This window comes from Mastigoproctus giganteus, chromosome 2 (assembly GCF_048544385.1).
Source record: "Mastigoproctus giganteus isolate SK-2022 chromosome 2, ASM4854438v1, whole genome shotgun sequence".
Taxonomy (NCBI): domain Eukaryota; kingdom Metazoa; phylum Arthropoda; class Arachnida; order Uropygi; family Thelyphonidae; genus Mastigoproctus; species Mastigoproctus giganteus.
In genome coordinates, this window is record NC_143576.1 from 51,944,793 (window position 1) to 51,966,854 (window position 22,062).

Below are 22,062 nucleotides of genomic sequence, written 5' to 3' on the forward strand. Positions count from 1 at the left end.
ATCCGTCCTTCCTCAATTTGAATTTATGCCCTCTGAGGTGATTATTCTGAGAAAGATGAAGAATCCCATTGGCATTGAGCATGCTCAAACCATTCAAAGCCTTATACACCTCTATCAGATCACCTCGCCGGTGCCTAGTCTCCAAACTCTGTAATTTGCAAAACTTAAGCCTTTCTTCGTAAGAGCAACCCTTTGTTCCATTTACTAATCTTGTTGCCCTTCTCTGTACCCGTTCCAGCAGCTCTACATCCTTCTAGAAATGAGGCCTCCAGACCTGTATACAGTACTCAAGATGTGGCCTTACCATTGCCTTATACAAGGGAATAATCACCTCCTTATCCCTGCTAGAAAAATTCCTGTATATCATTGACAAGACACCATGAGCTACTCTTGCAGCTCGTCTGCACTGCTCAGAGAACTTCATATCTGCCTGCACAATTACCCCCAGGTCCTTTTCATTCTCCACCACTGTCAGTGTAGTACCGCAGAGTTGATACGTTGCTCTGGGGTTACTGTTTCCCATATGCAGCACTTTACATTTGTCGATGTTAAACCTCATTTGCCACCTCTCAGCCCATCTGTTCAACCTTTCCAGATCCTGTTGCAGCAGCATAGCGTCAGTATTGTCCTTAACGACCCTGCCAACCTTTGTATCATCTGCAAACTTGGACATTAAACTTGATATCCCATCATCAATATCATTCATAAACACCGAAAACAACAACGGACCCAACACTGAACCTTGAGGAACTCCACTAATAACATTAGTCCACGTTGAGCAATGTCCATTGATTACCACTCTCTGTCTTCTGCCACTCAACCATCCCCTTATCCATAGCAGCAATTTGCCTCCAATGCCACACTGCTCCAATGAGGGTGATGGTAGATGGCTATCTGTCTTCTAACATCTCCACTAAAGCCGGTGTGCCCCAAGGTTCAGTTCTTTCAGCCACTCTTTTCTTCTTGTATATTAATGACCTTCCATTGACTGGAAATCCTATCCATAGTTTTGCCGATGATAGCACATTGCATTCCACTTTCCATTTTGAGAAACCTTGGCCTGCTCAATCAGCTTCAACTTCTCGAAAATCTGCTACCAATTCCTTAAATACCAATTTTCAGGTAATTCTTCAGTGGGACAAAGACAACTTAGTTGATTTCAACCCTTCGAAAACTCAATCTTGTCTTATATCTCGCAAAAAGGATTCTTCTGCTCCTATGCTTATCTTTAGTGACACTCTGATTTCTAGGCAAAATGATATATCTTTTTGGGGGATTACCCTAACTTCTAATCTCTCTTGGTACAAGCACATTACAAATATTGCTTCCTCTGTATCTAAAAAACTTGGTTTTCTCTTTCGCTCTCGGCATTACTTTTCTCCCAAACAGCTGCTCACTCTGTATAAATCGCAAATTCGCCCTGCCATGGAATATTGTTCCCACATCGGGGGTGGTGCCCCCAAAACCTCTCTCACCCTTCTTGATTCCATTCAGAAGAGGGTAGTTAGGTTAATTAATGATTCATCTCTATCAGAGTCTCTCCGCTCGCTTTCTAATAGACGTACTGCATGCCTCTTCTACAGATACTTCCATGGGCACAGTTCTTCTGAATTGGTTTATATAATTCCCGCTCCCTCGTTCAAAACAGTCTGAACACGTGCCGCCACCAGCCAACATCCATTTAATGTCCAACTTCAAACCCACAGAACCAACTTTTCATCTTCCTCATTTATTCATTCAACTGTCGTTTTCTGAAACAACCTTCCTTCATACAGAAGTTCAAGTCCAATGTCAACAAATGTCTTCTTTTGTCTTCTCAACCTCCAACCCAAGCACGGTACTAAGTACTCTATAGGTTCTAATACCTCTCGTGTTTGGGGTTCACATAAAAAAAAAAAAAAAACTATTCAAGGCTTTATCAGATCACCTCGCCGGTGCCTAGTCTCCAGACTGTAATTTGCAAAATTGAAGCCTTTCTTCGTGAGAGCAATCCTTTGTTTCATAAACTAATCTTGTTGTCCTTCTCTGTACTCGTACCAGCAGCTCTATACAGTACTCGTATACAGTACTCAAGGTGTGGCCTAAACATTGCCTTATACAAGGGAATAATCACCTCCTTATCCCTACTAGAAAAATTCCTGTATATCATTGATAAGAGACCATGAGCCACTCTGGCAGCCCGTATGCACTGTTCGGAGAATTTCATATCTGCCTGGACATTTACCCCCAGGTCCTTTTCATTCTGTACCACTGAGAGTGTAGTACCACAGACTTGGTACGCTGCTCTGGGGTTGCTGTTTACCATATGTAGTACTTTACATTTGTCAATGTTAAACTTCATTTGCCAACTCCAGCCCATCTGCTCAACCTTTCCAAATCCTGTTGCAGCAGCATAGCGTCAGTAGTGACCTTGCCAACCTTTGTATCGTGTACAAACGTGGACATTAAGCTTGATATACCATCATCAATATCATTTATAAATACAGAAAACAATAATGGACCCAACACTGAACCCTGAGGGCCTCCACTAATAACATTAGTCCGCGATGAGCAGTGTCCATTGATTACCACTCTCTGCATTCTCCCCTTCAACCACCCCTTTATCCATAGAAGCAATTTGTCTCCAATGCCACACTGCTCCAATTTGTGCAGCAGTCTTCCGTGTGCAACAGAATCAAAAGCCTTCCTAAGATCGAAGTATATAATATCAAAGTTATTCCCTGCATCCAATTCTTTTGAGAGTGCATCATAGTATCCAATCAAATTGGTCAGGCAAGACTTCCCCTTAACAAAACCATGCTGTGTCCGAGCTATAACTGAAGTCTTGTCTAGATGATCCCGCAGCGCTACTTTAACCAGTGCCTCCATTAATTTTCCTGGAACAGAAGTTAAACTAACAGGTCTATAATTACTTTTTTCAGTCTTTGATCCTCCTTTGTGAATTGGGGTCAAATTTGCAAATCTCCAGTCTATGGGTAACTTCCCTGAGTCCAAGGAAGCTCTCATAATTAAGGCTAAGGTTTTGCTTACTTGCTTTGCTGCTTCCTTTAATATAACTGGATAGATCCCATCCACCCAAGGTGCCTTTTCTTGTGTTTATCTCCAACAATTTCTCCTCCACTTTACTCTCATTTATTATAAGATTATCTAGCTTACTGCCAGAGTTGAATTCACCTCTGGCATTCCCCTCGCTGAAGAACTCCTCCTGTGAGAATGTGGATGCAAAATATTCATTTATTTTGTTAGCTACCTGAGCAGGATCATCAAGAGTTGAACCATTGATATCAAGCGGACCAATCTGATTCATCCCCTTCTTTCTAGAGTTTCCATGAGGAAAGAACTCTTTGCTGGTTTTTTTTGCATCCTTTGCCAAAGATTTCTCGTAATCTGCCTTCGCCTGCCTAACTTCCTTTGTAACTTGGTTAGAGATCAACTTATATCTATCATAGGCTTCTGTGTCACGTGTTAATTTATATGTATCCCATGCATTTTTCTTCACTGCCATATGTCTCATTAGTTCATCTGACATCCATTTAGGCCTAAACCTTGAACAATATTTCTTAGTTGGTATGTAAAACCTAGTAGCTTCCAAGATAAGTTCTTTGAATGCTTCGCATTTTGAATTTGCTGTTTTTAACATCATCAGTTGGTCCCACTGTATAGAATTTAAATACTGTCTCAGACCATCGTAGTCGCCTTTATGAAAGCAATAACCCCTACCCTTTATCCCTTTTGGTAGTTACCTCTTTGAGTAAATCCCACTTCAGCATACTGTGATCACTGCCACCTAGTAGTTCCTCTATCTGCAGATTCTTAATGCATGAAGAATCACTGCTGATAATCAAATCAAGAGTATTACTCCCTCTGGTTGCCTCCCGAACATGCTGATGCAGAAAACAGTCATCCAATAAATCCACAAAGGCCTTGCTAGTGTGTGATTGACCAACCCACAAATTCCAGTAAATATCTGGGAAATTAAAATCCCCCATTATAAGACTCTCTGATTTACTGGCCCACTCTATTTCCCTGTACAGTTTCTTATTATACTCATCAGAGTCATTAGGCCTGTAGCACACTCCTACTCTCAATTTTGATCTCACAATGCTTATGTCACACGAAACGAACTCGACACTGCACTGTTTAGTAATGTCGACTGGCTTCTCTTCCTTGGATTTTATGTGTTTCTTAACTAATAACATAAACCCTTCTCCCTTTCTATTTTGTCTATCCTTTCTGTACTCCCCAAATTCCAGTTCTGCATTGCTTATATCTGTTTGTGGCACCACGTCTCTGATATCCCAACAATATCTGCCTTTGATGCTTTGAGCAATACCTCAAATTCATCAAATTTATTTACCAAACTCCTAGCATTGGTGTACACGTAAGTATATTTGCACCTGTTCTTTTTATTAGCTACCCTAACACAACCCATGTGTTTACTTGAACCGCAATTAGCATTAGCATTAGTAGAGGCATTTGATGCAAGAATGCAAGCTTATGCAGCATCAGCCAAAAAAAAAAAATAATAATAAAAATAAATAAATAAATTAAAAAAAAATAAATAAAAAAAAATAAATAAATAACCACTTCCACTTCACCCCTCTGTTCGTTCGAAATACCTGTCCAGCTGAGACTTAAACTTATTTAGGCTATCCACTTCCACGACAAGGGATGGAAGTTTATTCCAACAACCAACCAACCACCCGCTGCTAAAGGCAAATTTCCTCATGTCTATCCTACATCTGTCTTTTCTCAATTTGAATTTATGCCCTCTCAGGTGATTATTCTGAGCAAGAGGAAGAATCCCATCAGCATTCAGCATGCTCAAACCATTCAAGCCTTTATACACATCACCTTTATACACCTCATAAAATCACCTCGCCGGTGCCTAGTCTCCAGACACTGCAATTTGCAAAACGTAAGCCTTTCTTCGTAAGAGCAACCCTTTGTTCCATTTACTAATCTTGTTGCCCTTCTCTGTACCCGTTCCAGCAGCTCTACATCCTTCTTGAAATGAGGCCTCCAGACCTGTATACAGTACTCTAGGTGTGGTCTGACCATTGCCTTATACAAGGGAATAATCACCTCCCTATCCCTGCTAGAAAAATTCCTGTATATCATCGACAATACACCATGAGCTACTCTTGCAGCCCGTCTGCACTGCTCAGAAAACTTCATATCTGCCTGCACAACCACCCCCAGGTCCCTTTCATTCTCTACCACTGTCAGTGTAGTACCACAGAGTTGATACGTTGCTCTGGGGTTGCTGTTTCCCATATGTAGTACTTTACATTTGTCAATGTTAAACTTCATATGCCACCTTGAAGCCCATCTGCTCAACCTTTCCAGATCTTGTTGCAGTAGCATAGTGTCAGTAGTGTCCTTGACAACCCTGCCAACCTTCATATCGTCGGCAAACTTGGACATTAAGCTTGATATACGATCATCAATATCATTTATAAATACAGAAGCCAATAATGGACCGAATACTGAACGTATTCGTAATGAATACGAATACTCCACTAATAACATTAGTCCACGATGAGCAGTGTCCATTGATTACCACTCTCTGTCTTCTCCCCCTCAACCACCCCTTTATCCATAGCAGCAATTTGCCTCCAATACCACACTGCTCCAATTTGTGTAGCAGTCTTCCACATGCAACAGTATCAAAAGCCTTTCTAAGATCCAAGTATATAATATCAAAGTTATTCCCTGCATCCAGTTCTCTTGTGACTGCATCATAGTTTCCAATCAAATTGGTCAGGAAGACTTCCCCTTAACAAAACCATGCTGTGTCTGAGCTATGACTGAAGTCTTGTCTAGATGATCGTGCAGTGCTTCTTTAACCAGTGCCTCCATTAATTTTCCAGGAATAGAAGTTAAACTAACAGGTCTATAATTATTTGTGTCGCCCTTTGATCCTCCTTTGTGAATTGGGGTTACATTTGCACATCTCCAGTCCACGGGTTCTTCCCCTGAGTCCAAGCAAGCTCTCATAATTATGGCTAAGGGTTTGCTTACTTCCTTTGCTGCCTCCTTTAATATAACTGGATAGATCCCATCCACCCCAGGTGCCTTTCTTGTACTTATCTTCAACAATTTCTCCTCCACTTTACTCTCAGTTATTAAAAGATTCTCTAGTTTACTGCCAGAGTTCAATACACCTCTGGCATTCCCCTTGCTGAATAACTCCTCATGCGTGAATGTCGATGCAAAATATTCATTCAGTGTTAGCAGGATCAGGTAGCATGCTACCTGAGCAGGATCATCAACAGTTGACCCATCGATATCAAGTGGACCAATCTGATTCATCCCCTTCCTTTTAGAGTTTACATAAGTAAAGAACTATTTGCTGTTTTTCTTTGCATCCCTTGCCAAAGATTTCTTGTAATCTGCCTTCGCCTGCCTAACCTCCTTTGTAACTTGGTTACAGATTAACTTGTATCTATCATAGGCTTCTGTGTCTCTTGTTAATTTGTATGTATCACATGCATTTTTCTTCTCTGCCATATGTCTTATTAGTTCATCTGATATCCACTTAGGCCTAAACCTTGGACAATATTTCTTAGTTGGTATGTAAAGCCTAGTAGCTTCCAAGATAAGTTCTTTGAATGCTTCCCATTTTGGGTTTGATGTTGGTAACATCATCAGTTGGTCGCACTGTATAAAATTTAAATACTGTCTCAGACCATCGTAGGCACCTTTATGAAAGCAATAACCCTTCCCTTTACCCCTGATGGTAGTTACCTCTTTGAGTAAATCCCACATCAGCAAACTGTGATCACTGCCACCTAGTGGTTCATTTACCTGCAGATTCTTAATGCATGAAGAATCACTACTGATAATCAAATCAAGAGTATTACTCCCTCTAGTTGCCTCCCGAACATGCTGATGTAGAAAACAATCATCCAATAAATCCACAAAAGCCTTGCTAGTGTGTGTGAGTGACCAACCCACAAATTCTAGTCAATATCTGGGAAATTAAAATCCCCCATTATAAGACTCTCTGATTTACTGGCCCATTCTATTTCCCCATACAGTTTCTTATTATACTCATCAGAGTCATTATGCCTATAGCACACTCCTACTCTCAATTTTGATCTCCCAATGCTTATGTCACACCAAACTGACTCAACACTGTGCTATCCAAGGAAGTGAAGCCAGTCGACATTGCTGTCCAGCAATGTCGACTGGCTTCACTTCCTTGGATTTTATGTATTTCTTAACTAATAGCATAACCCCTCCTCCCTTCCTACCCTGTCTATCCTTTCTGTAGGCATTGTACTCCCCAAATTCAAGTTGTGCATTCCTTCTATCTGTGTGACACCACGTCTCTGAAATCCCCACAATATCTTCCTTTGATGTTTTGAGCAATACCTCAAATTCATCAAATTTATTTACTAATCTTCTAGCATTGGTGTACACTTAAGTATACATGCACCTGTTCTTTTTTTTAGCTACCCTAACACAACCTATGTGTTTATTTGTACCCCAATGATTCCCAGCAGTCTCTGAACTATCCTGCATCTTATTTTCAAGGCTGCGGCTCATTCCAATAGAAGCACTGCAAGGATCACTTTCATCTCTGCCAGTGGCTACTCTTAATCTATTAGTCCTTGTATCCCCCCAATCTAGCAGTTTTCCGACCCATCTAACACTGCCTCGATAGCATGAGCAATGACTCCCAGCAGTGTCTGAAATATCCTTCATCTTGTTTTCCGGACTTCTGCTCATTCCAATAGAAGCAGTGCAAGAATCACTTTCACCTATGCCAGTGGCTACTGTTAATCTATTAGTCCTTATATTCCCCGAAGCTAGCAATTTTCTGACCTCCTAACATTGCCTCAATAGCGTCAGCAAATATTCTTGCACCCTTTTTATTTAAGTGTATCCCATCCATGTAGAAGCAGTCCCTTCTGTTAACTTGTTATTGTTATTTTTGGTTTTTAGGAGCAATTAGCAACTAAGGCCATATTGCTCCGGGAATATGCGGTGGTCATTCCCTGACCTTTCCACATCCTCCGTATTTGGTGGTGACGGGCTCGAACCCCGGTCTAATCAAGAAGCGTGTGTTACGCACTGCCCTTCTGTTAACAAGTACAGACCAGGCTGAAAAAAATTCTGCCCCTTGAGCCTTGCACAATCTTTCCAGGGCCGAATTGATCGATAAGGCTCTCATCATATACTCCCTCCTATTGTGTCTGGGGAGATTTGCAGACACTTTCAAATTCAACCCTAATTCACGGCTTTTTTTTCAACAGTGACTTGTACTTTTTAAGTAATTCTGCTGGTCTCCTACTCTTAATATCATTAGTGCCAACGTGTAGAACTATATCACCTTTTGTGCCCTTAAAAGATGATTTTTTTTTTTTTGTTTTGATTTGGTAGTTGTTGGCGCATCGGCGTCTGTGGCCATATTGCACCTCCCAAGGTTTTTGCAGTACTTTGATCCAAGCCCGAGGCGGGAATCGAACCCGCGACCTTTGGGTTGCCGGGCAGGTACTTTACCCACTCGGCTAGCCCGGTCGGCCTTAAAGATGATATCCGCTCTACAATGTCATCAACCTTTGTTCCTGGCAGACATACCCTGGTCCTCTTCCACCTATCCTTTTTACAAAGCATGTTCCCCGTTTCCCTGACAATAGAGTCACTGACTACCAGTTCCTGTAGGACCAGCACATTCTGCCTTGGGGGGTTGGCGCTGTGTTGCGTGATGACCAAGTGGTAGAATAGATGTGCCGAAATTTGACAGTTGTAGAATAGATGTGCAGAAATTTGCCATTAGCCAGTGGGTGGTTAATTGCTGGAACAAACTTCCATCTGTCGTGGAAGTTGATAGATTGAATAAATTCAAGGAGGAACTGGACAAACCTTTAGAGGGAATGGATGTGTGAAATTTTTGTTTTTTTGGCTGATGCTATATAAGCTCATACATACTTGCTTTCTTGTATCACATGCCTCCATTACTACTATTACTACTGCTACATGAAAATTTCGTTGTTCCCACAATTTACTCTCTTAGCCAGTGCTTTCTGATACTCGTCCTTCAGATCCTTAACCTTATTTGTGGTACTGTTACAGATCAATCTGTCGCTGTTGTAGGCTTCAGTATGTTTCACTATTCTGTAATCTTCCTACAGGTCGACCATCACTAATCCGGCAGCGTTGGGACCTGTGGGATGCCGGATCACCAGTGGTTATTTTAGCACATACAGTTTACCCAACAGTAAAGTACATCCCCTCCTACCTTTAACATGTTGACTGCTAAGCTAGTTTAAGAAAAAAATTCCTCAGGGGCCAAAAAATATTTAGCAAATAATTTGATTAGTAATGCTAAAATAAATATTGTAGTCGGTATTGTCGTTTTGTGCTTAAAATATAAAAAAAAAAAGCATTTTTTTTATGTTGCATATATGTTGCCAATGTGGCCACATGTTGGTTACTTTATTTCTTGAGAAGCCATATCGGTCACATACGTGTGATGCTATTACGGCACACATATGAAGGTCGTTTGTGATTAGTTTATTGCATGCACGACGAGTGCTGCAATATAACTAATTACAATAAAATAAACTCTCAAACATCGCAATAAGTTTGTCAGCATTGTTAGAGATTTTGTGAAAACAAGTTCATTAGGGCGCTGTATTATCCATCACATTGTGTTGTGTTTTTCCGCAAGTTTGTACAAGGGTGTTGTTAAAAAAAAAAAAAAAATCTGGAAAGGAATGGTTAAAAGAAAATTACTAAAATAAGAGGAACTGAGAGAAATTGCTGGAATTTAAAATTAAGCAGAGTTAAAACTTCTCACAGACACACTGCTGTCGAGCTTTTTCAGAAGCTCAACTTTATCCGTTATGGACAATGTACGGTGTTTGCACTTTCCACCACGAGAGGCACTTACTTTATGCATTGGAACTATCGCTGGGGTTAAAAGTGAGCAGGTTATAATAATAAATGCAGAAAAACAAGTGGGAATGGCTTGCCAGTGTTTATGAGTTCGCGCCAACAGCTGATGCCGCAACCATTGCCACCAAAACAATAGCGGCAAGTCGGTGTGTGAACCCGGGAAATTTTAAATTACGTTCGCAGAAATTATGTCCGAATTAGCGGTGGAGCCGGATTAGTGATGGTCGACTTGTACTATATTTTCTTTTTCTGCTCTATTAAACTGGCTGGCTCCATATTTATCCATTTTGGCATTCCTCCTCGTGCAACATTTTATTAATGGCATAGATGTATTCATGGCTTTCGTGATCACTGATTTAAAGGCATCTTCCTTGTGCAACATTTTCTTAATGGCATAGAGGTATTCATGGCTTTCGTGATCACTGATTTAAAGGTTATTTTGTTTAGGAGGATGCCAAAATGGATGAATATGGAACTGGCCAGTTTAATAGAGCAGAAAAAGAAAATAATTAAAATATATTCACTCTTCCTTTGCAATCCAACCAACTGATAGATGCCATATAGCACCCAACTTAAAACATTAGAGTCCCCTCTTCTGAAATTAAAACTCGTGCTTTTACCTTTAATTACTGCAATATCTCTCTTCATCTTCCAACTGATGATTGCATGATCATTTCCTGACAATGGTTCCTGTACTTTAAGCCTTGTGATGTCATCAGATTTGTGGGTAATTATGAGGTTAAGAATATTCTTACTCTTAGTTGAGATTACTTACTCTAGATGACTAATACTCTTACATTCTTACTCTAGATGATTATTATTCTTACAAATAATAATCATCCAGTTCATATAAAAATTTTGTTCTCCGTGATCAGTTCCCCTCCTGCTTATTCCAATTAATTAGGGGCAGACTGAAGTCACCCATAATAAGACACATTCATGCTTGCTTACTTGCCTATTCTATATTCATGTCATACTCTTCACAATCTCCGGGTCTGCAGATTTCTCCCATCTCATTATGCCATTACTTTCAACTAACCCATACCACACAGACTCTATGCAGGCAGACATTTTTGTGCTTGAGCTGTTTTTGAAAAATAAAACTAGTAATCCCCAATTTCTGGGTGGCACCATGTTTCTGTTAGTCCTATTTTGTCAGCACTGGTTGTCCTAACGAGGAGTAAGAATTCAGCTATTTTATTGAAAATGCTCCTGATGTTACTGTAGACACAGTCAAGACTATGTATTCTTCTATAGTTTACTACCATTACACATCATTTGAAGTTATTTAGACTTGTTTCCAGAGCACTATCTTCGTGCTTCTTTTGAAATATTGCTAACCTCAGAAAATTTGCAAACATTGGCTGTTACAGCAACAAACAAGAATGCTTGGTGAGTGCAAGCATTCTTTGTCCCATATAAATAGACAAATGTGGATCTATATTACTCTTCTCTCTTCTAACTAGCAGTTTCCCTGAACCCTTAAGGTATCCTCAATGACACTGGCAAAAATCCTTCCATCACCTTTGTTCAAATGAATACCATCTCTATAAAATAGATTCTTCTACCTACAAGTGCAGGCCACGCTGATAAAAATTTCCTCCCTAGAGTCTTGCAGACTTGAGTTAATCCACAAGGCTTTCAGCATATAATCCCTCTTATCATATCTGGGCAGAACTACGGACATACATAATCTGACCAAGTTCACGGAATTTCTTCAGAATGATTTGCTGTTTATCCAATCAATCATCAGTTCATGTACGTTTAATTAGTCCCCACATGAATAGTAATGGTCCCTTTACCTCCCTTAAAATCTGATAATCTGTTGGTAACAACCCCAACTGATGCTCCTGGAAAACACACTAGTATCTTTATTGCAAAAAACGTTACCTATTTCCCTAACAACAGTGTTTCCCAGTAAAACTAAATCTCCTTTAACCAGAGCAGTATACTCTTGATATTCTTTTCTGAGACTTGAAACGGGGTGCATCACTTGGCAGGTCTGAAGATACTTGAGTTGCTAAGGAGCTCCCAGTTATATCTGCTTCTAGGACACTGGTTACTTCAGTGACTCAAGTTCTTCTTTTAATGCACCAAGTTCTAATCATATTCGTTCACTCCTTACATTGGGTGCCCAAAAAACAGTGGGTGCAAAAGAATTGTCAGTTGGGCCTTGGTTTGTCCACTAGACTGACCCTAGAATACATGCAATAGGCTATACAAGAGGCGAATTTCTTACTCACAATGGGAATGCCCACAGGCATTTCCTTCTGAGTCATGATGTCCTTGGAGGCTTTGTAACAACTATTATTTAGGTAAAATATGAACTTAAGAAAGATTACAAAATTTAAATTTACAATATACAGTGGATTCTGGTTATTTGAGCCACCAGTTAATAGGGGCAGCCGTTTATTTGGAGCAAATCTTAAAAAACAGAACCCAATCGAGAAAATAGCCAGGGTTTACTTTGCTTAATTGGAACAACATGCTGTTTAATCGGGGCAGGAGGCCGCAGCACTGGAGATTACCCTATGATTGTCTCTGACTGAACCACATGGTACGGTTGGATTTCTGGAGATCACAACCATAAAACAATTAGCCACCTGTTTATTGGGCTTTTCTGTTAGTGCAATCTATTATAAACGGTTAGTAAACTTGATCTTACTGAATTTGCGATAATACCTACAGCTCGAATTCTGTGGGTTATTCCCAGTTGTTGAAATGTGTTTAAACTTCCATGGAATCTTTAATCATATAAAAAAATTAATTTTCAGAATCTTCGCTTCATTCCTATTTTTAAAGCTTTGTAAATTGTTACTCCGTTCTCACTTGCGCGTATCATGTTACTTGCAATTTGTTTGTGCCGCGTTTTGTTATTGATTGCTTATCTTTTTACTGTTTTAAATTTTGACCTTCACCCACAAATGTCAGTGAACAGAAATGTCAACTAGTTAGCACATAGATATTACAGTACGTATTAATTATTCCGATTATCACGTATTTTCTTCTGATTTTCACGTATCACTTAAATTTTTAGTTGGTAAGGTAATAAAGGGTAAATTTGTGCTTAATATATCTTTACTTTTATAGCCTGTGGATAATATTCCTCCTACAGTGAACCAATTGTAAAGCAGAGGTCCACTGTATTTTTAACTATTTATGCGAAATTTCGGATAATTGGGGCAGCCGCTTAATCGGGCCAAAATGCACACTAGTCCCGATGTGTCCCAAATAACCGGAATCGACTGTATTACAGAATTACATAGGATGAACCAGAGCTATAATGCTCAATACATTCTACGTTGATAACAATATTTGTAAAAGAATAAGAGAAGTTTACCTCAATATGATGCGTAGAACACTTCTGTATGACAGTCACCAGAAATTAAAACGAAAACAATAAAAAATCGAAAATCTTACATTACAGTAAGAAATAATTAACAATAATTAAAAATTAAGTCAAAAATTGCAAAACGATTTTCCTTCCTGAAGCTGACAATGCTTTTCGATCGTATGTTGTGATCACAGGAATGAAAATGAACAAATAGGCGTGAGCATGGAACTTAAATAGGGGTTATTTGTCTTTGCGCATGCGTGTAAAGGACCACGAGTCGGAGATTAGATATGGCCGGTGAACACTAACAGAATTCTCATGTAATTTAATTTCGACGGTTTCTGCAATTAATAGTCTCGTATAATTATGTTGGACACTAAGCATTTTGGCCTCGTTAAATAAAAAAAGTTGTTTTTCATTAAGCCCGACCTGAGGCCACATGTTGATTAACATGAAAGTTCAGAGGAAACCGTGTAGAACCCTGATAAGAAAAGTCGTAATCACGGCAAGAAATGTTGCATACTAGGTCATTTATTTGTGTTGCAAACGAGGAAAGAACTGAGAAATTGTTCAGTATAGTGTGTAATTTCTGTATTGGCCTAGCTACAATTTTAAATTCAATATCTTTAAAGAATCTGTTAAGTTGTTTGTGCCACTGTTCAACAGTGGCACAAAAACAATATCAGTAATATCAGTATTTTCTGATATTACTATTGTCGGTGTGTATGTTTTTGTATTCTATCCTTAGCTTGTACTCTGTCTATTGTAGCAAGTGGGAACCCCTGTTTAAGAATCTGCTGGTTAATATTTGTATTTCTGAGCACAAAGCAAATTCCATCATTAAATATTTATAAGCATTGAGAAATTTATTAAAGATAATCGATCTTTTGTAAGTGAACGGGTGACTGCTGTTATAATGCAGAAGCATACCGGGTGTTTGTAGGTTTATGATAGATGTTAAATTGGATATTTGCATCCCGAATAAGCGTGAAATTTAGAAAATTTAATGACTTAGTATCTGTATTCTCCCTCTCCAATGTAAATTTGAGTCTAGAATGAATATTAATAAATGAATTTAAACTGTCTTGGATAGTGCTACTATAGGTAGTGACTAGAACATCATCTAAATCCATCCCATAGTATGTGATACGGGGTAGAAAAGGCGTCAAATGTATAAGTTAAATCGTTGAGAGATAGATCTCCGATATTATGCTGTTAGGGCTTAATCCCATCGGCAAGCCAAAAATTTGTATGCTTTTTCTCGAAAGGTGATATAGTTGGCTTCAACCAAGAGTTTAATTAAGTGAAAAATTTCCTTAATAGGAAGCACTGTATAATTAATCGGTATTGAGGTATTATTTAACATATCCTAAAAAATATCTAATGTGTATTCAACATTTACGTTGAATAATGAGGTAACATCTACATATTCAACATTTACGTATATAACGAGGTAACATCTAGTGCGAATAAATTATCATTATCGCCAAGTCTACAGTCCTTAAGGTTATTAAATAGTGCACTGTAGTTCTTAATCCCAAATTGTATCGCATGTCTAAAGGGTTTTATAATGGTATATACATGTGTGGCCAAGGATGAAAATGCCGAGTTTCTGTAGGAAATAATAGGCCGAATAGGAAATACATTTTATGTAATTTTACCTAACCTGAAAAGTGCAGGAATATTGTATGTTCTGGCCTTCAATTCCTTTAACTGAGCCATAGTAATGTAGTCATTTTTTTCGATACATGGTTAACGTTTTATTGTATTGATTGACCAAATTGGAAAATAGTGCCAGGTCTACTTCAAAATAAGTGAAGGTATCTGATACAACTGACTCTAACTTAGTTATATAATCAGGATTATTGAGTATTACCACTGTATCTCCTTTATCAGCTCTCTGAACAATAATGTCTTTATTTTCCCAAGTTCACGCAAAGCTGAAATGTCATGTGTATTCGATTTAAGAAGTTGCGTTTCTTTTATGTTATTCACCACCCGGTTAACTTGTTGCATAAATAAATCTTTTTGTGGAACATTATGAAGTCCAAATTTAATATCAATCATGCATTGTTTTTTAGGTGGTAGATTGTAATTTAATCCTTTGGATAAAAGTAAAATCTGTCCTGCGATAGTGTATACAAGGAAAGATTTGCAACCTGTTGATATGTCGGTTCATTGAATGATGGGCGAGGGGGTGTTCGCAAACTTGCTGAATTATTCTGTGGTACATGGGGGGGGGGGGTCATCGCACAACTCTTATGCATTTGGTCGCAAGCTTGTGAGAATTTGTTAGAACTCGTATGCATGTGTCTTGACTCTCCCTAAAATGTACTGAATTTGTTAACGTGTCTGTTTTTTTTATTTTTTAGGCATGTTCTTCATGTCGCAAATCTATGGTGGACTTCAATACAGACCAATCGTTAGGATGCAGATAATTTTTTAATTTGTCAAGAAGTTTCCTAACTTGGGAAAGGTATTTTTGTTTATCAGAATCCCGAGATCTTAAGGCAAGCATATACGCGATGTGGTAAGTGCTATTTGCTTAACGCCCAAAATTTCATGATTTAAATTGACCCTGGCCAACTTCAGAACGACGCTGTTTTGAAGGCAATACTTTAGAAAATAAATATGGTAATAAATGACCTAGTATACAAAATTTCTTGCGGTGATTGCGATTTGTCTTATTAGGGTTCTACGCAGTTTCCTCTGAATTTTCGCGTTAATCAACACGCGGCCTCAATTCGTGCTTCTCGTTCAGCAGCGTCAAAATTAGCTTTTCAGGACGTTAATGAAAAACATAACTTTTTTATTTGATGATGCCAAAATACTTAGTGTCCAACAAAATTATACAAGACTATTAATTGCAGAAACTGTCAAAATTACGCTTCATGGGAATTCTGTTAATGTTCACTGGCCATATCTAATCTCCGACTCGTGTTCCTTTACACGCATGCGTGAAAACAAATAATAGCTATTTAAGTTCCATGTTCACCCCGATTCAGTAATTTTCATTCCTGTGATGATGACATACGGTCGAAAAGCATTGTCACCTTCAGGAAGGAAAATTGTTTTGCAATTTTTGCCTTAATTTTTAATTGGGTTAAATTGATTTTTAATTGTGTTCATTTGATTTTTAATTATTGTTAATTATTTCTTACTGTAATATAAGATTTTCAATATTTTATTGAAAATCCCATTGAAAATCTCATAATGAGGTAACTTTCTCTTATACTTTTACAAGTATTGTTAATCTATTATTGAATATTTCATTCACTTCTTTTCTCTCCAGGTATTAACTATTGATATACATAATTATGGCGGATTTTTTGAATACCTTGGTGCAAAATTACACCAACTGGCAACTGAAGGTTGACACTGACAACTGCAAAGTATTGCATGTGGGTAGCAGTAATCCCAAAGAAACGTAGCATCGATGTGGTGTTAGACTCAGGGGTGTGGAGAGTGAAAAAGACTTGGAGGTAATCGTGCAGTCAGATATGAAGTTTTCTGAGCAGTGGAGACAGGCTGCCAGAGTAGGTCATGGGGCTCTTGTTAATGATATACTGGAATTTTGCAAGCAAGGAGGTGATTATCCCCTCGTATAAGGCAAAGGTCAGGCCACACCTTGAGTACTGCATACAGTCTGGAAGGAAGGATGTAGAGTTGCTAGAATGAGTACAGAGAAGGGCAACAAGGCTGGTGAAGGGAACAATGGGGTGCTCTTAAGAAGAAAGGCTTAAGCTCTACAAATTTTGGCTTCTAGAGACTAGGCACCTGTGAGTTGATCTGATTGAGGTGTATAAGGCCTTGAAAAGATTGAGGAGGCTCAATGCAGATGGGACTCTTCCTCTTGCTCAGATTACAAACCTGAGGAGGCATAGTTTCAAGCTATCAATTAACACAACAACAACAGAAAAAAGTCTGTGCCAGCAATCAACTGCCCGCTGGCTAAAGGCAAGCTTCTGCACATCTATTCTGGAACTGTCTTTCCTCAATTTGAAACTATGTCCACTCAGGTTCATAATCTGAGCAAGCAAGGAATCCCATCAGCACTGAGCCTGCTCAAATAATTCAAGGCCTTATACACCTCAATCAGATCACCTCTAGATGCTGCAACGTGCAGAAATTAAGCCTTTCTTGGTAAGAACACCCCTTCGTTCCTCTCACCAATCTTGTTGTCCTTCTTTATACTCATTCTAGCAACTCTAAATCCTTCCTAAAATGAGGCCTCCAGTCCTGTAAATAGTACTCAAGGTTTGGACTGACCATTGCCTTATACAAAGGGATAATCAATGTCTCTGCTATCAAAATTCATATATAAAGAATAAAAGATAATATAGCAAAATTCCTATATTATGTTTTAAATAAAAGGAATAGTTATATGTGATCTATTCTAATGTGTAGTGTTGACTCCAACATTATCAAAATAAATAAAAGTACAGTAAAAGCAAATAGTACCTTACTTTAAGAAAACTCTTTGGTATATTAAATACTGCATGCATTTAGTGATAAATTATGGAATGTTACACATATTAAACTGAATTATAATCAAATATTTTGGCTCTACTCTCAGAGAATTCATTAGCAGTTAAATAAGCTTTACAAATGGATTTTACATGCTGAATAAATGCATCGTCTACAAATAAACTTTATAATATACTTAAAATTGTTTGGAATAATACAGTAGTAAGACGTTGATAGTAGTAAGACACTTACATGTTTTGAAAAAATGATTTGATTTGAAGAAGTTGTCTTTCAAATTCTTGATAATAATATGGTGATATATCATTTTCAGGGCATTCAGAAGGTAGCATAAGGCTAAAAAGCAAGCTAGCTAATGAAGAACAGTTTTCTAATAGTAATGCATTAATTACTGCTGATTCCATCATATTTTTTAAATATATGTCATCTTTTAAACGAAAATAGAGTCCTGATATCAAAACCTAAAAGAAAAGGAAGACGTTATATGTAAGATATTTTTAAAACAATTCTGTGGAGGTAATAATGATTAAACAATTGCAATTTCTTTTTGTACATTGTTTGTCATATATTTTATATATGAATTTTGGAAGCTAAACAAAACTATCTCTGTAAGTACAAAGAGATTAAAATAAACATACATGTTTCCTTAATTATAATCAGTTCCGATTTTTGTACATGTGATAGGTGGAACAGAACCAGGATATTGTATGCCAGGGGCAAAGGTTGACGATGTTGTAGAGCAGACATCATCTATTAATGGCACAAAGGGTGATATTGTTGGACATGTTGGCAATAATGATATCAAGAGTAGGAGACCGGCAGAATTACTTAACAAGTACAGGTCAATGTTGAAAAAAAGCTGTGCATTAGGGTTGAATTTGAAAGTGTCTGCAATTCTGCTGAGACACGATAGGAGGGAGTACAGTGAAACTTCTCCTAACGGACACCTCTCTACAACGGACATTTTCAAATTCCCCAACTCTCCTCTATTGGTTTTAACGTGTTTTCAGCTTCTGTCCAGCGGACATTCTCTGTAACAGATGCGGACAGGCAATCTGCACTGTTTCGTTTAGATTAGTACTTAATTTGATCTACCCATAACGGACAGCTGGCGAGCTCATGGCCCTTTTTCTAGGAACGTTTCTTCCACGTATTGCTTCAATCGTGTGTTTATTTTCTATTTCCGATTCTCTGAATTTTATCAAGGTTTACGTCGCGGTCCTAAACCCTTTTTCAAGAATTTTAAGGCATGTGTAAAACTTCTGATGAATTCGGTGTGTGCTGGGGGGGGGGGGATTTTGTCGGCCTTTCGTCTTTTGAGTTTCAGTTTTCAGTTTTGTTCAGTGTCGTGTGAAGTGCACAATGTCTTCTCGTAAACATTTAACTTTAAAAGATAAGGTCGAACTCATTAATGCGTATGATCAGCAAAAAAATAGTGTTCGCAATCTCGCTGCAAAATTCAAAATCGGGAAGACGCAGGTAAGCGACATCTTAATGAAAAAAAATGAACTGCTCAAACAATTTTGGCAACACGTAAATGATCAGGTTCAAAAATCATTCCCGAAAACTGTTGGTCTTCAAATTGACAATGTTACGTATGAGTGGTTTTACGTATGAGTGCACGTGATAAAAAAATTCCCATTAATGGGCCTATTATTAGGGAAAAAGGCTTTGGAAGTTGCGAAATCTATGGGAGTAAATGAGTTCAAAGCTTCTGTGGGATGGCTAGACAAGTTCAAAACTCAGCATAAAATTTCTTGGAAAACTGTAAGTGGCGAAGGTGGATCTGTTGATACCGGGGTTGTAACAGAGTGGACCGTTAAATTGGAAGATTTATATCGTGATTTTGAAGCTAAAGATATTTACAACTGTGACGAAACAGGGTTGTTTTTTAAGGCTCTTACTGAAAAAACAATGAGTCTAAAAAATGAAAAGTGCCAGGGCGGAAAAATTTCTAAGGAACACTTGACTGTGTACAAATATGCTGGGAGACTTTGAACAACCTCTTGTTACAGGAAAACCACAAAATCCTCGTTGTTTCAAGGGCATAAAGTTGAATCTTTTGAATGTTGACTGGAAGTCTAATAAAAAAAAGCGTGGATGACACGAGATATCACGAGCGACTGGATAAGTCACTTTAACCAAAACATGATTCGTCAAAACAGAAAAATTATTCTTTTCATGGATAATGCTGTATCTCACCCGCACATTGAATTGTCCAACATTCAAATCGTTTTTCTGCCACCAAACACATCTGTAGAGTGTCAGCCCTTGGATCAAGGGATAATAAAAAAATTTAAACTTAACTACAGAAAACGTGTTTTAAGACATCTCATTGCAAACATGAACGATGTAACATGTGCGAGTGACCTTGCAAAGAAACTCAGCATCCTAGATGCGATTCAATGGATTTCCTCTTCAGTAAACGCAATTAGAAAACAAACTGTCGTGAACTGTTTTGTAAAGTCTGGCTTCTCAAACACAAAAATTGAAGTTGTGAACAGCAATGTGGAGCACCAAGAAGAACAAGAACTTCAACATCTATTGATAATGTACGATACTTCAGCTACAAAGATATAGACTCGAACCTCACTACAGAAGATGGTGCTCTAGATATCAACGACATTATCATCGATATTTTTCAAGAAGTTCCTCATGAGGATAAAGAAATGGAAGGAGGTCATTCTGATGAAGAACATATTAACGACGAACCATCGATGAAAATAGAAGCGCTCATACAAACCAATCGTTTAAAAATGTTTTTCACCGCTGAAGAAGATACTGAAGGACTTTCGATGGTTTCTTCACTCCAAACAAATGTTGAAAACAAAATTAGCAGCAGGAAGAAGGTGCAGACGAAAATAAGTGATTACTGTATGTATTTTTCTTAAGATAAAGTCATAATATGCATAGCACAATTGTATGTATATTATTTACAAAAATATTGTGCAAAATCTGTATATATTATAATTTAATTTTACATTAAACGTTTAACGATTTTTCTTTCTTTCTTTTTTTTTTCTCCCTCAGACTTCTTGTTAGCGGACACTTCTCTATAACGGACACATTCTCGTTCCCCATGGCTGTCCGTTAAAGGGAAGTTTCACTGTATATGATGAGAGCCTTGTCTATCGATTCGGTCCTGGAGAGATTGTACAAGGCTCAAAGGGGAAGAATTTTTCTCAGCCTGGTCTGTGCATGTTAACAGGAGAGATTGCTTCTACATGGATGGGATAAACGTAAATAGAAAGGGTGCAAGAATATTTGCTGATGTTATCGAAACAGAGTTAGGTGGGTTGGAAAAGTGCTAGCTGGAGGGGAACACAGACTAATGAATTAACAATAGCCACTGGCAGAGGTGAATGTGATTCTTGCACTTCTTCTATTGAAATGAGCAGCACCCTCGAAAACATACTTGCAGGGGATTCCAGAGAGTTTTTTTTTTTTTTTTTGGTAGTTGCTGGCGCATCGGCTTCTGTGGCCATAATGCACCTCCCAAGGTTTTTGCTGTACTTTGATCCAAGCTCGAGCCAGGATTTGAACCCGCGACCTTTGGGTTGCCAGGCAGGCACTTTACCCACCCGGCTAGCCCGGTCGGCATTCCAGAGAGTGTTGGGAGTCATTGAGAAACAAGTAAATATATGGACTGTGTTAGGGTAGCTAAGAATAGGAACAGGTGCATGTATACTTGAGTGTACACCAATGCTAGAAGTTTGGTAAATAAATTTGATGAATTTGAGGTGTTGATCAAAACTTCAAAGGCAGATATAGCTGGGATAACAGAGATGTCGTATCACACAGATATAAGGAATGTAGAACTGAAATTTGGGGAGATCAATGTGTACAGAAAGGATAGACAGGATAGGAAGGGAGGAGGGGTTATGCTATTGGTTAAGAAACATATAAAATCCAAGGAAGTACAGCCAGTCGACATGGCTGAACAGTGCAGTATCCAGTCAGTTTCGTGTGACATATTTGGTGTGGCACTGGGAAAGGACAAATGAGAGTAGGTGTGTGTTATAGGCCAAATGAATCTGATGAGTATAATGAGCAGTTGTGCAGAGAAATAGCGTGGGCCAGAGAGTCTTATAATGGGGATTTTAATTTCCCAGAGATTGATTGGAATCTGTGGGTTGGTCACTCACACACTAGCAAGGCTTTTGTGTATTCATTGGATTGGATTTTCTACAGCAGCATGTTCGGGAGGCAACTAGAGGATGTAATACTATTGATCTGATTATCAGTAGTGATTTTTCATCCATTAAGAATCTGCAGATAGAGGAACCACTAGGTGACAGTGATCACAGTGTGCTGAAGTTGTATTTACTCAAAGA

The 22,062-nt window shown here is 38.5% G+C and overlaps 1 protein-coding gene across 2 annotated transcripts in view; it reads right to left on the reverse strand.

Annotated features, from left to right (window-relative positions):
- Positions 1-18,098, reverse strand: part of LOC150089301 (uncharacterized) — a 251,559-nt gene extending 233,461 nt beyond the window's left edge. For both annotated transcript variants that reach the window (XM_090368481.1, XM_090368480.1), the window contains exon 1: positions 17,963-18,098. In XM_090368481.1, the coding sequence (XP_090224607.1) occupies positions 17,963-18,060 (98 nt within the window). In that variant the 5' untranslated portion in view covers positions 18,061-18,098. The remainder of the gene's footprint in view (positions 1-17,962) is intronic.
- Positions 18,099-22,062: the final 3,964 nt, after the last annotated feature.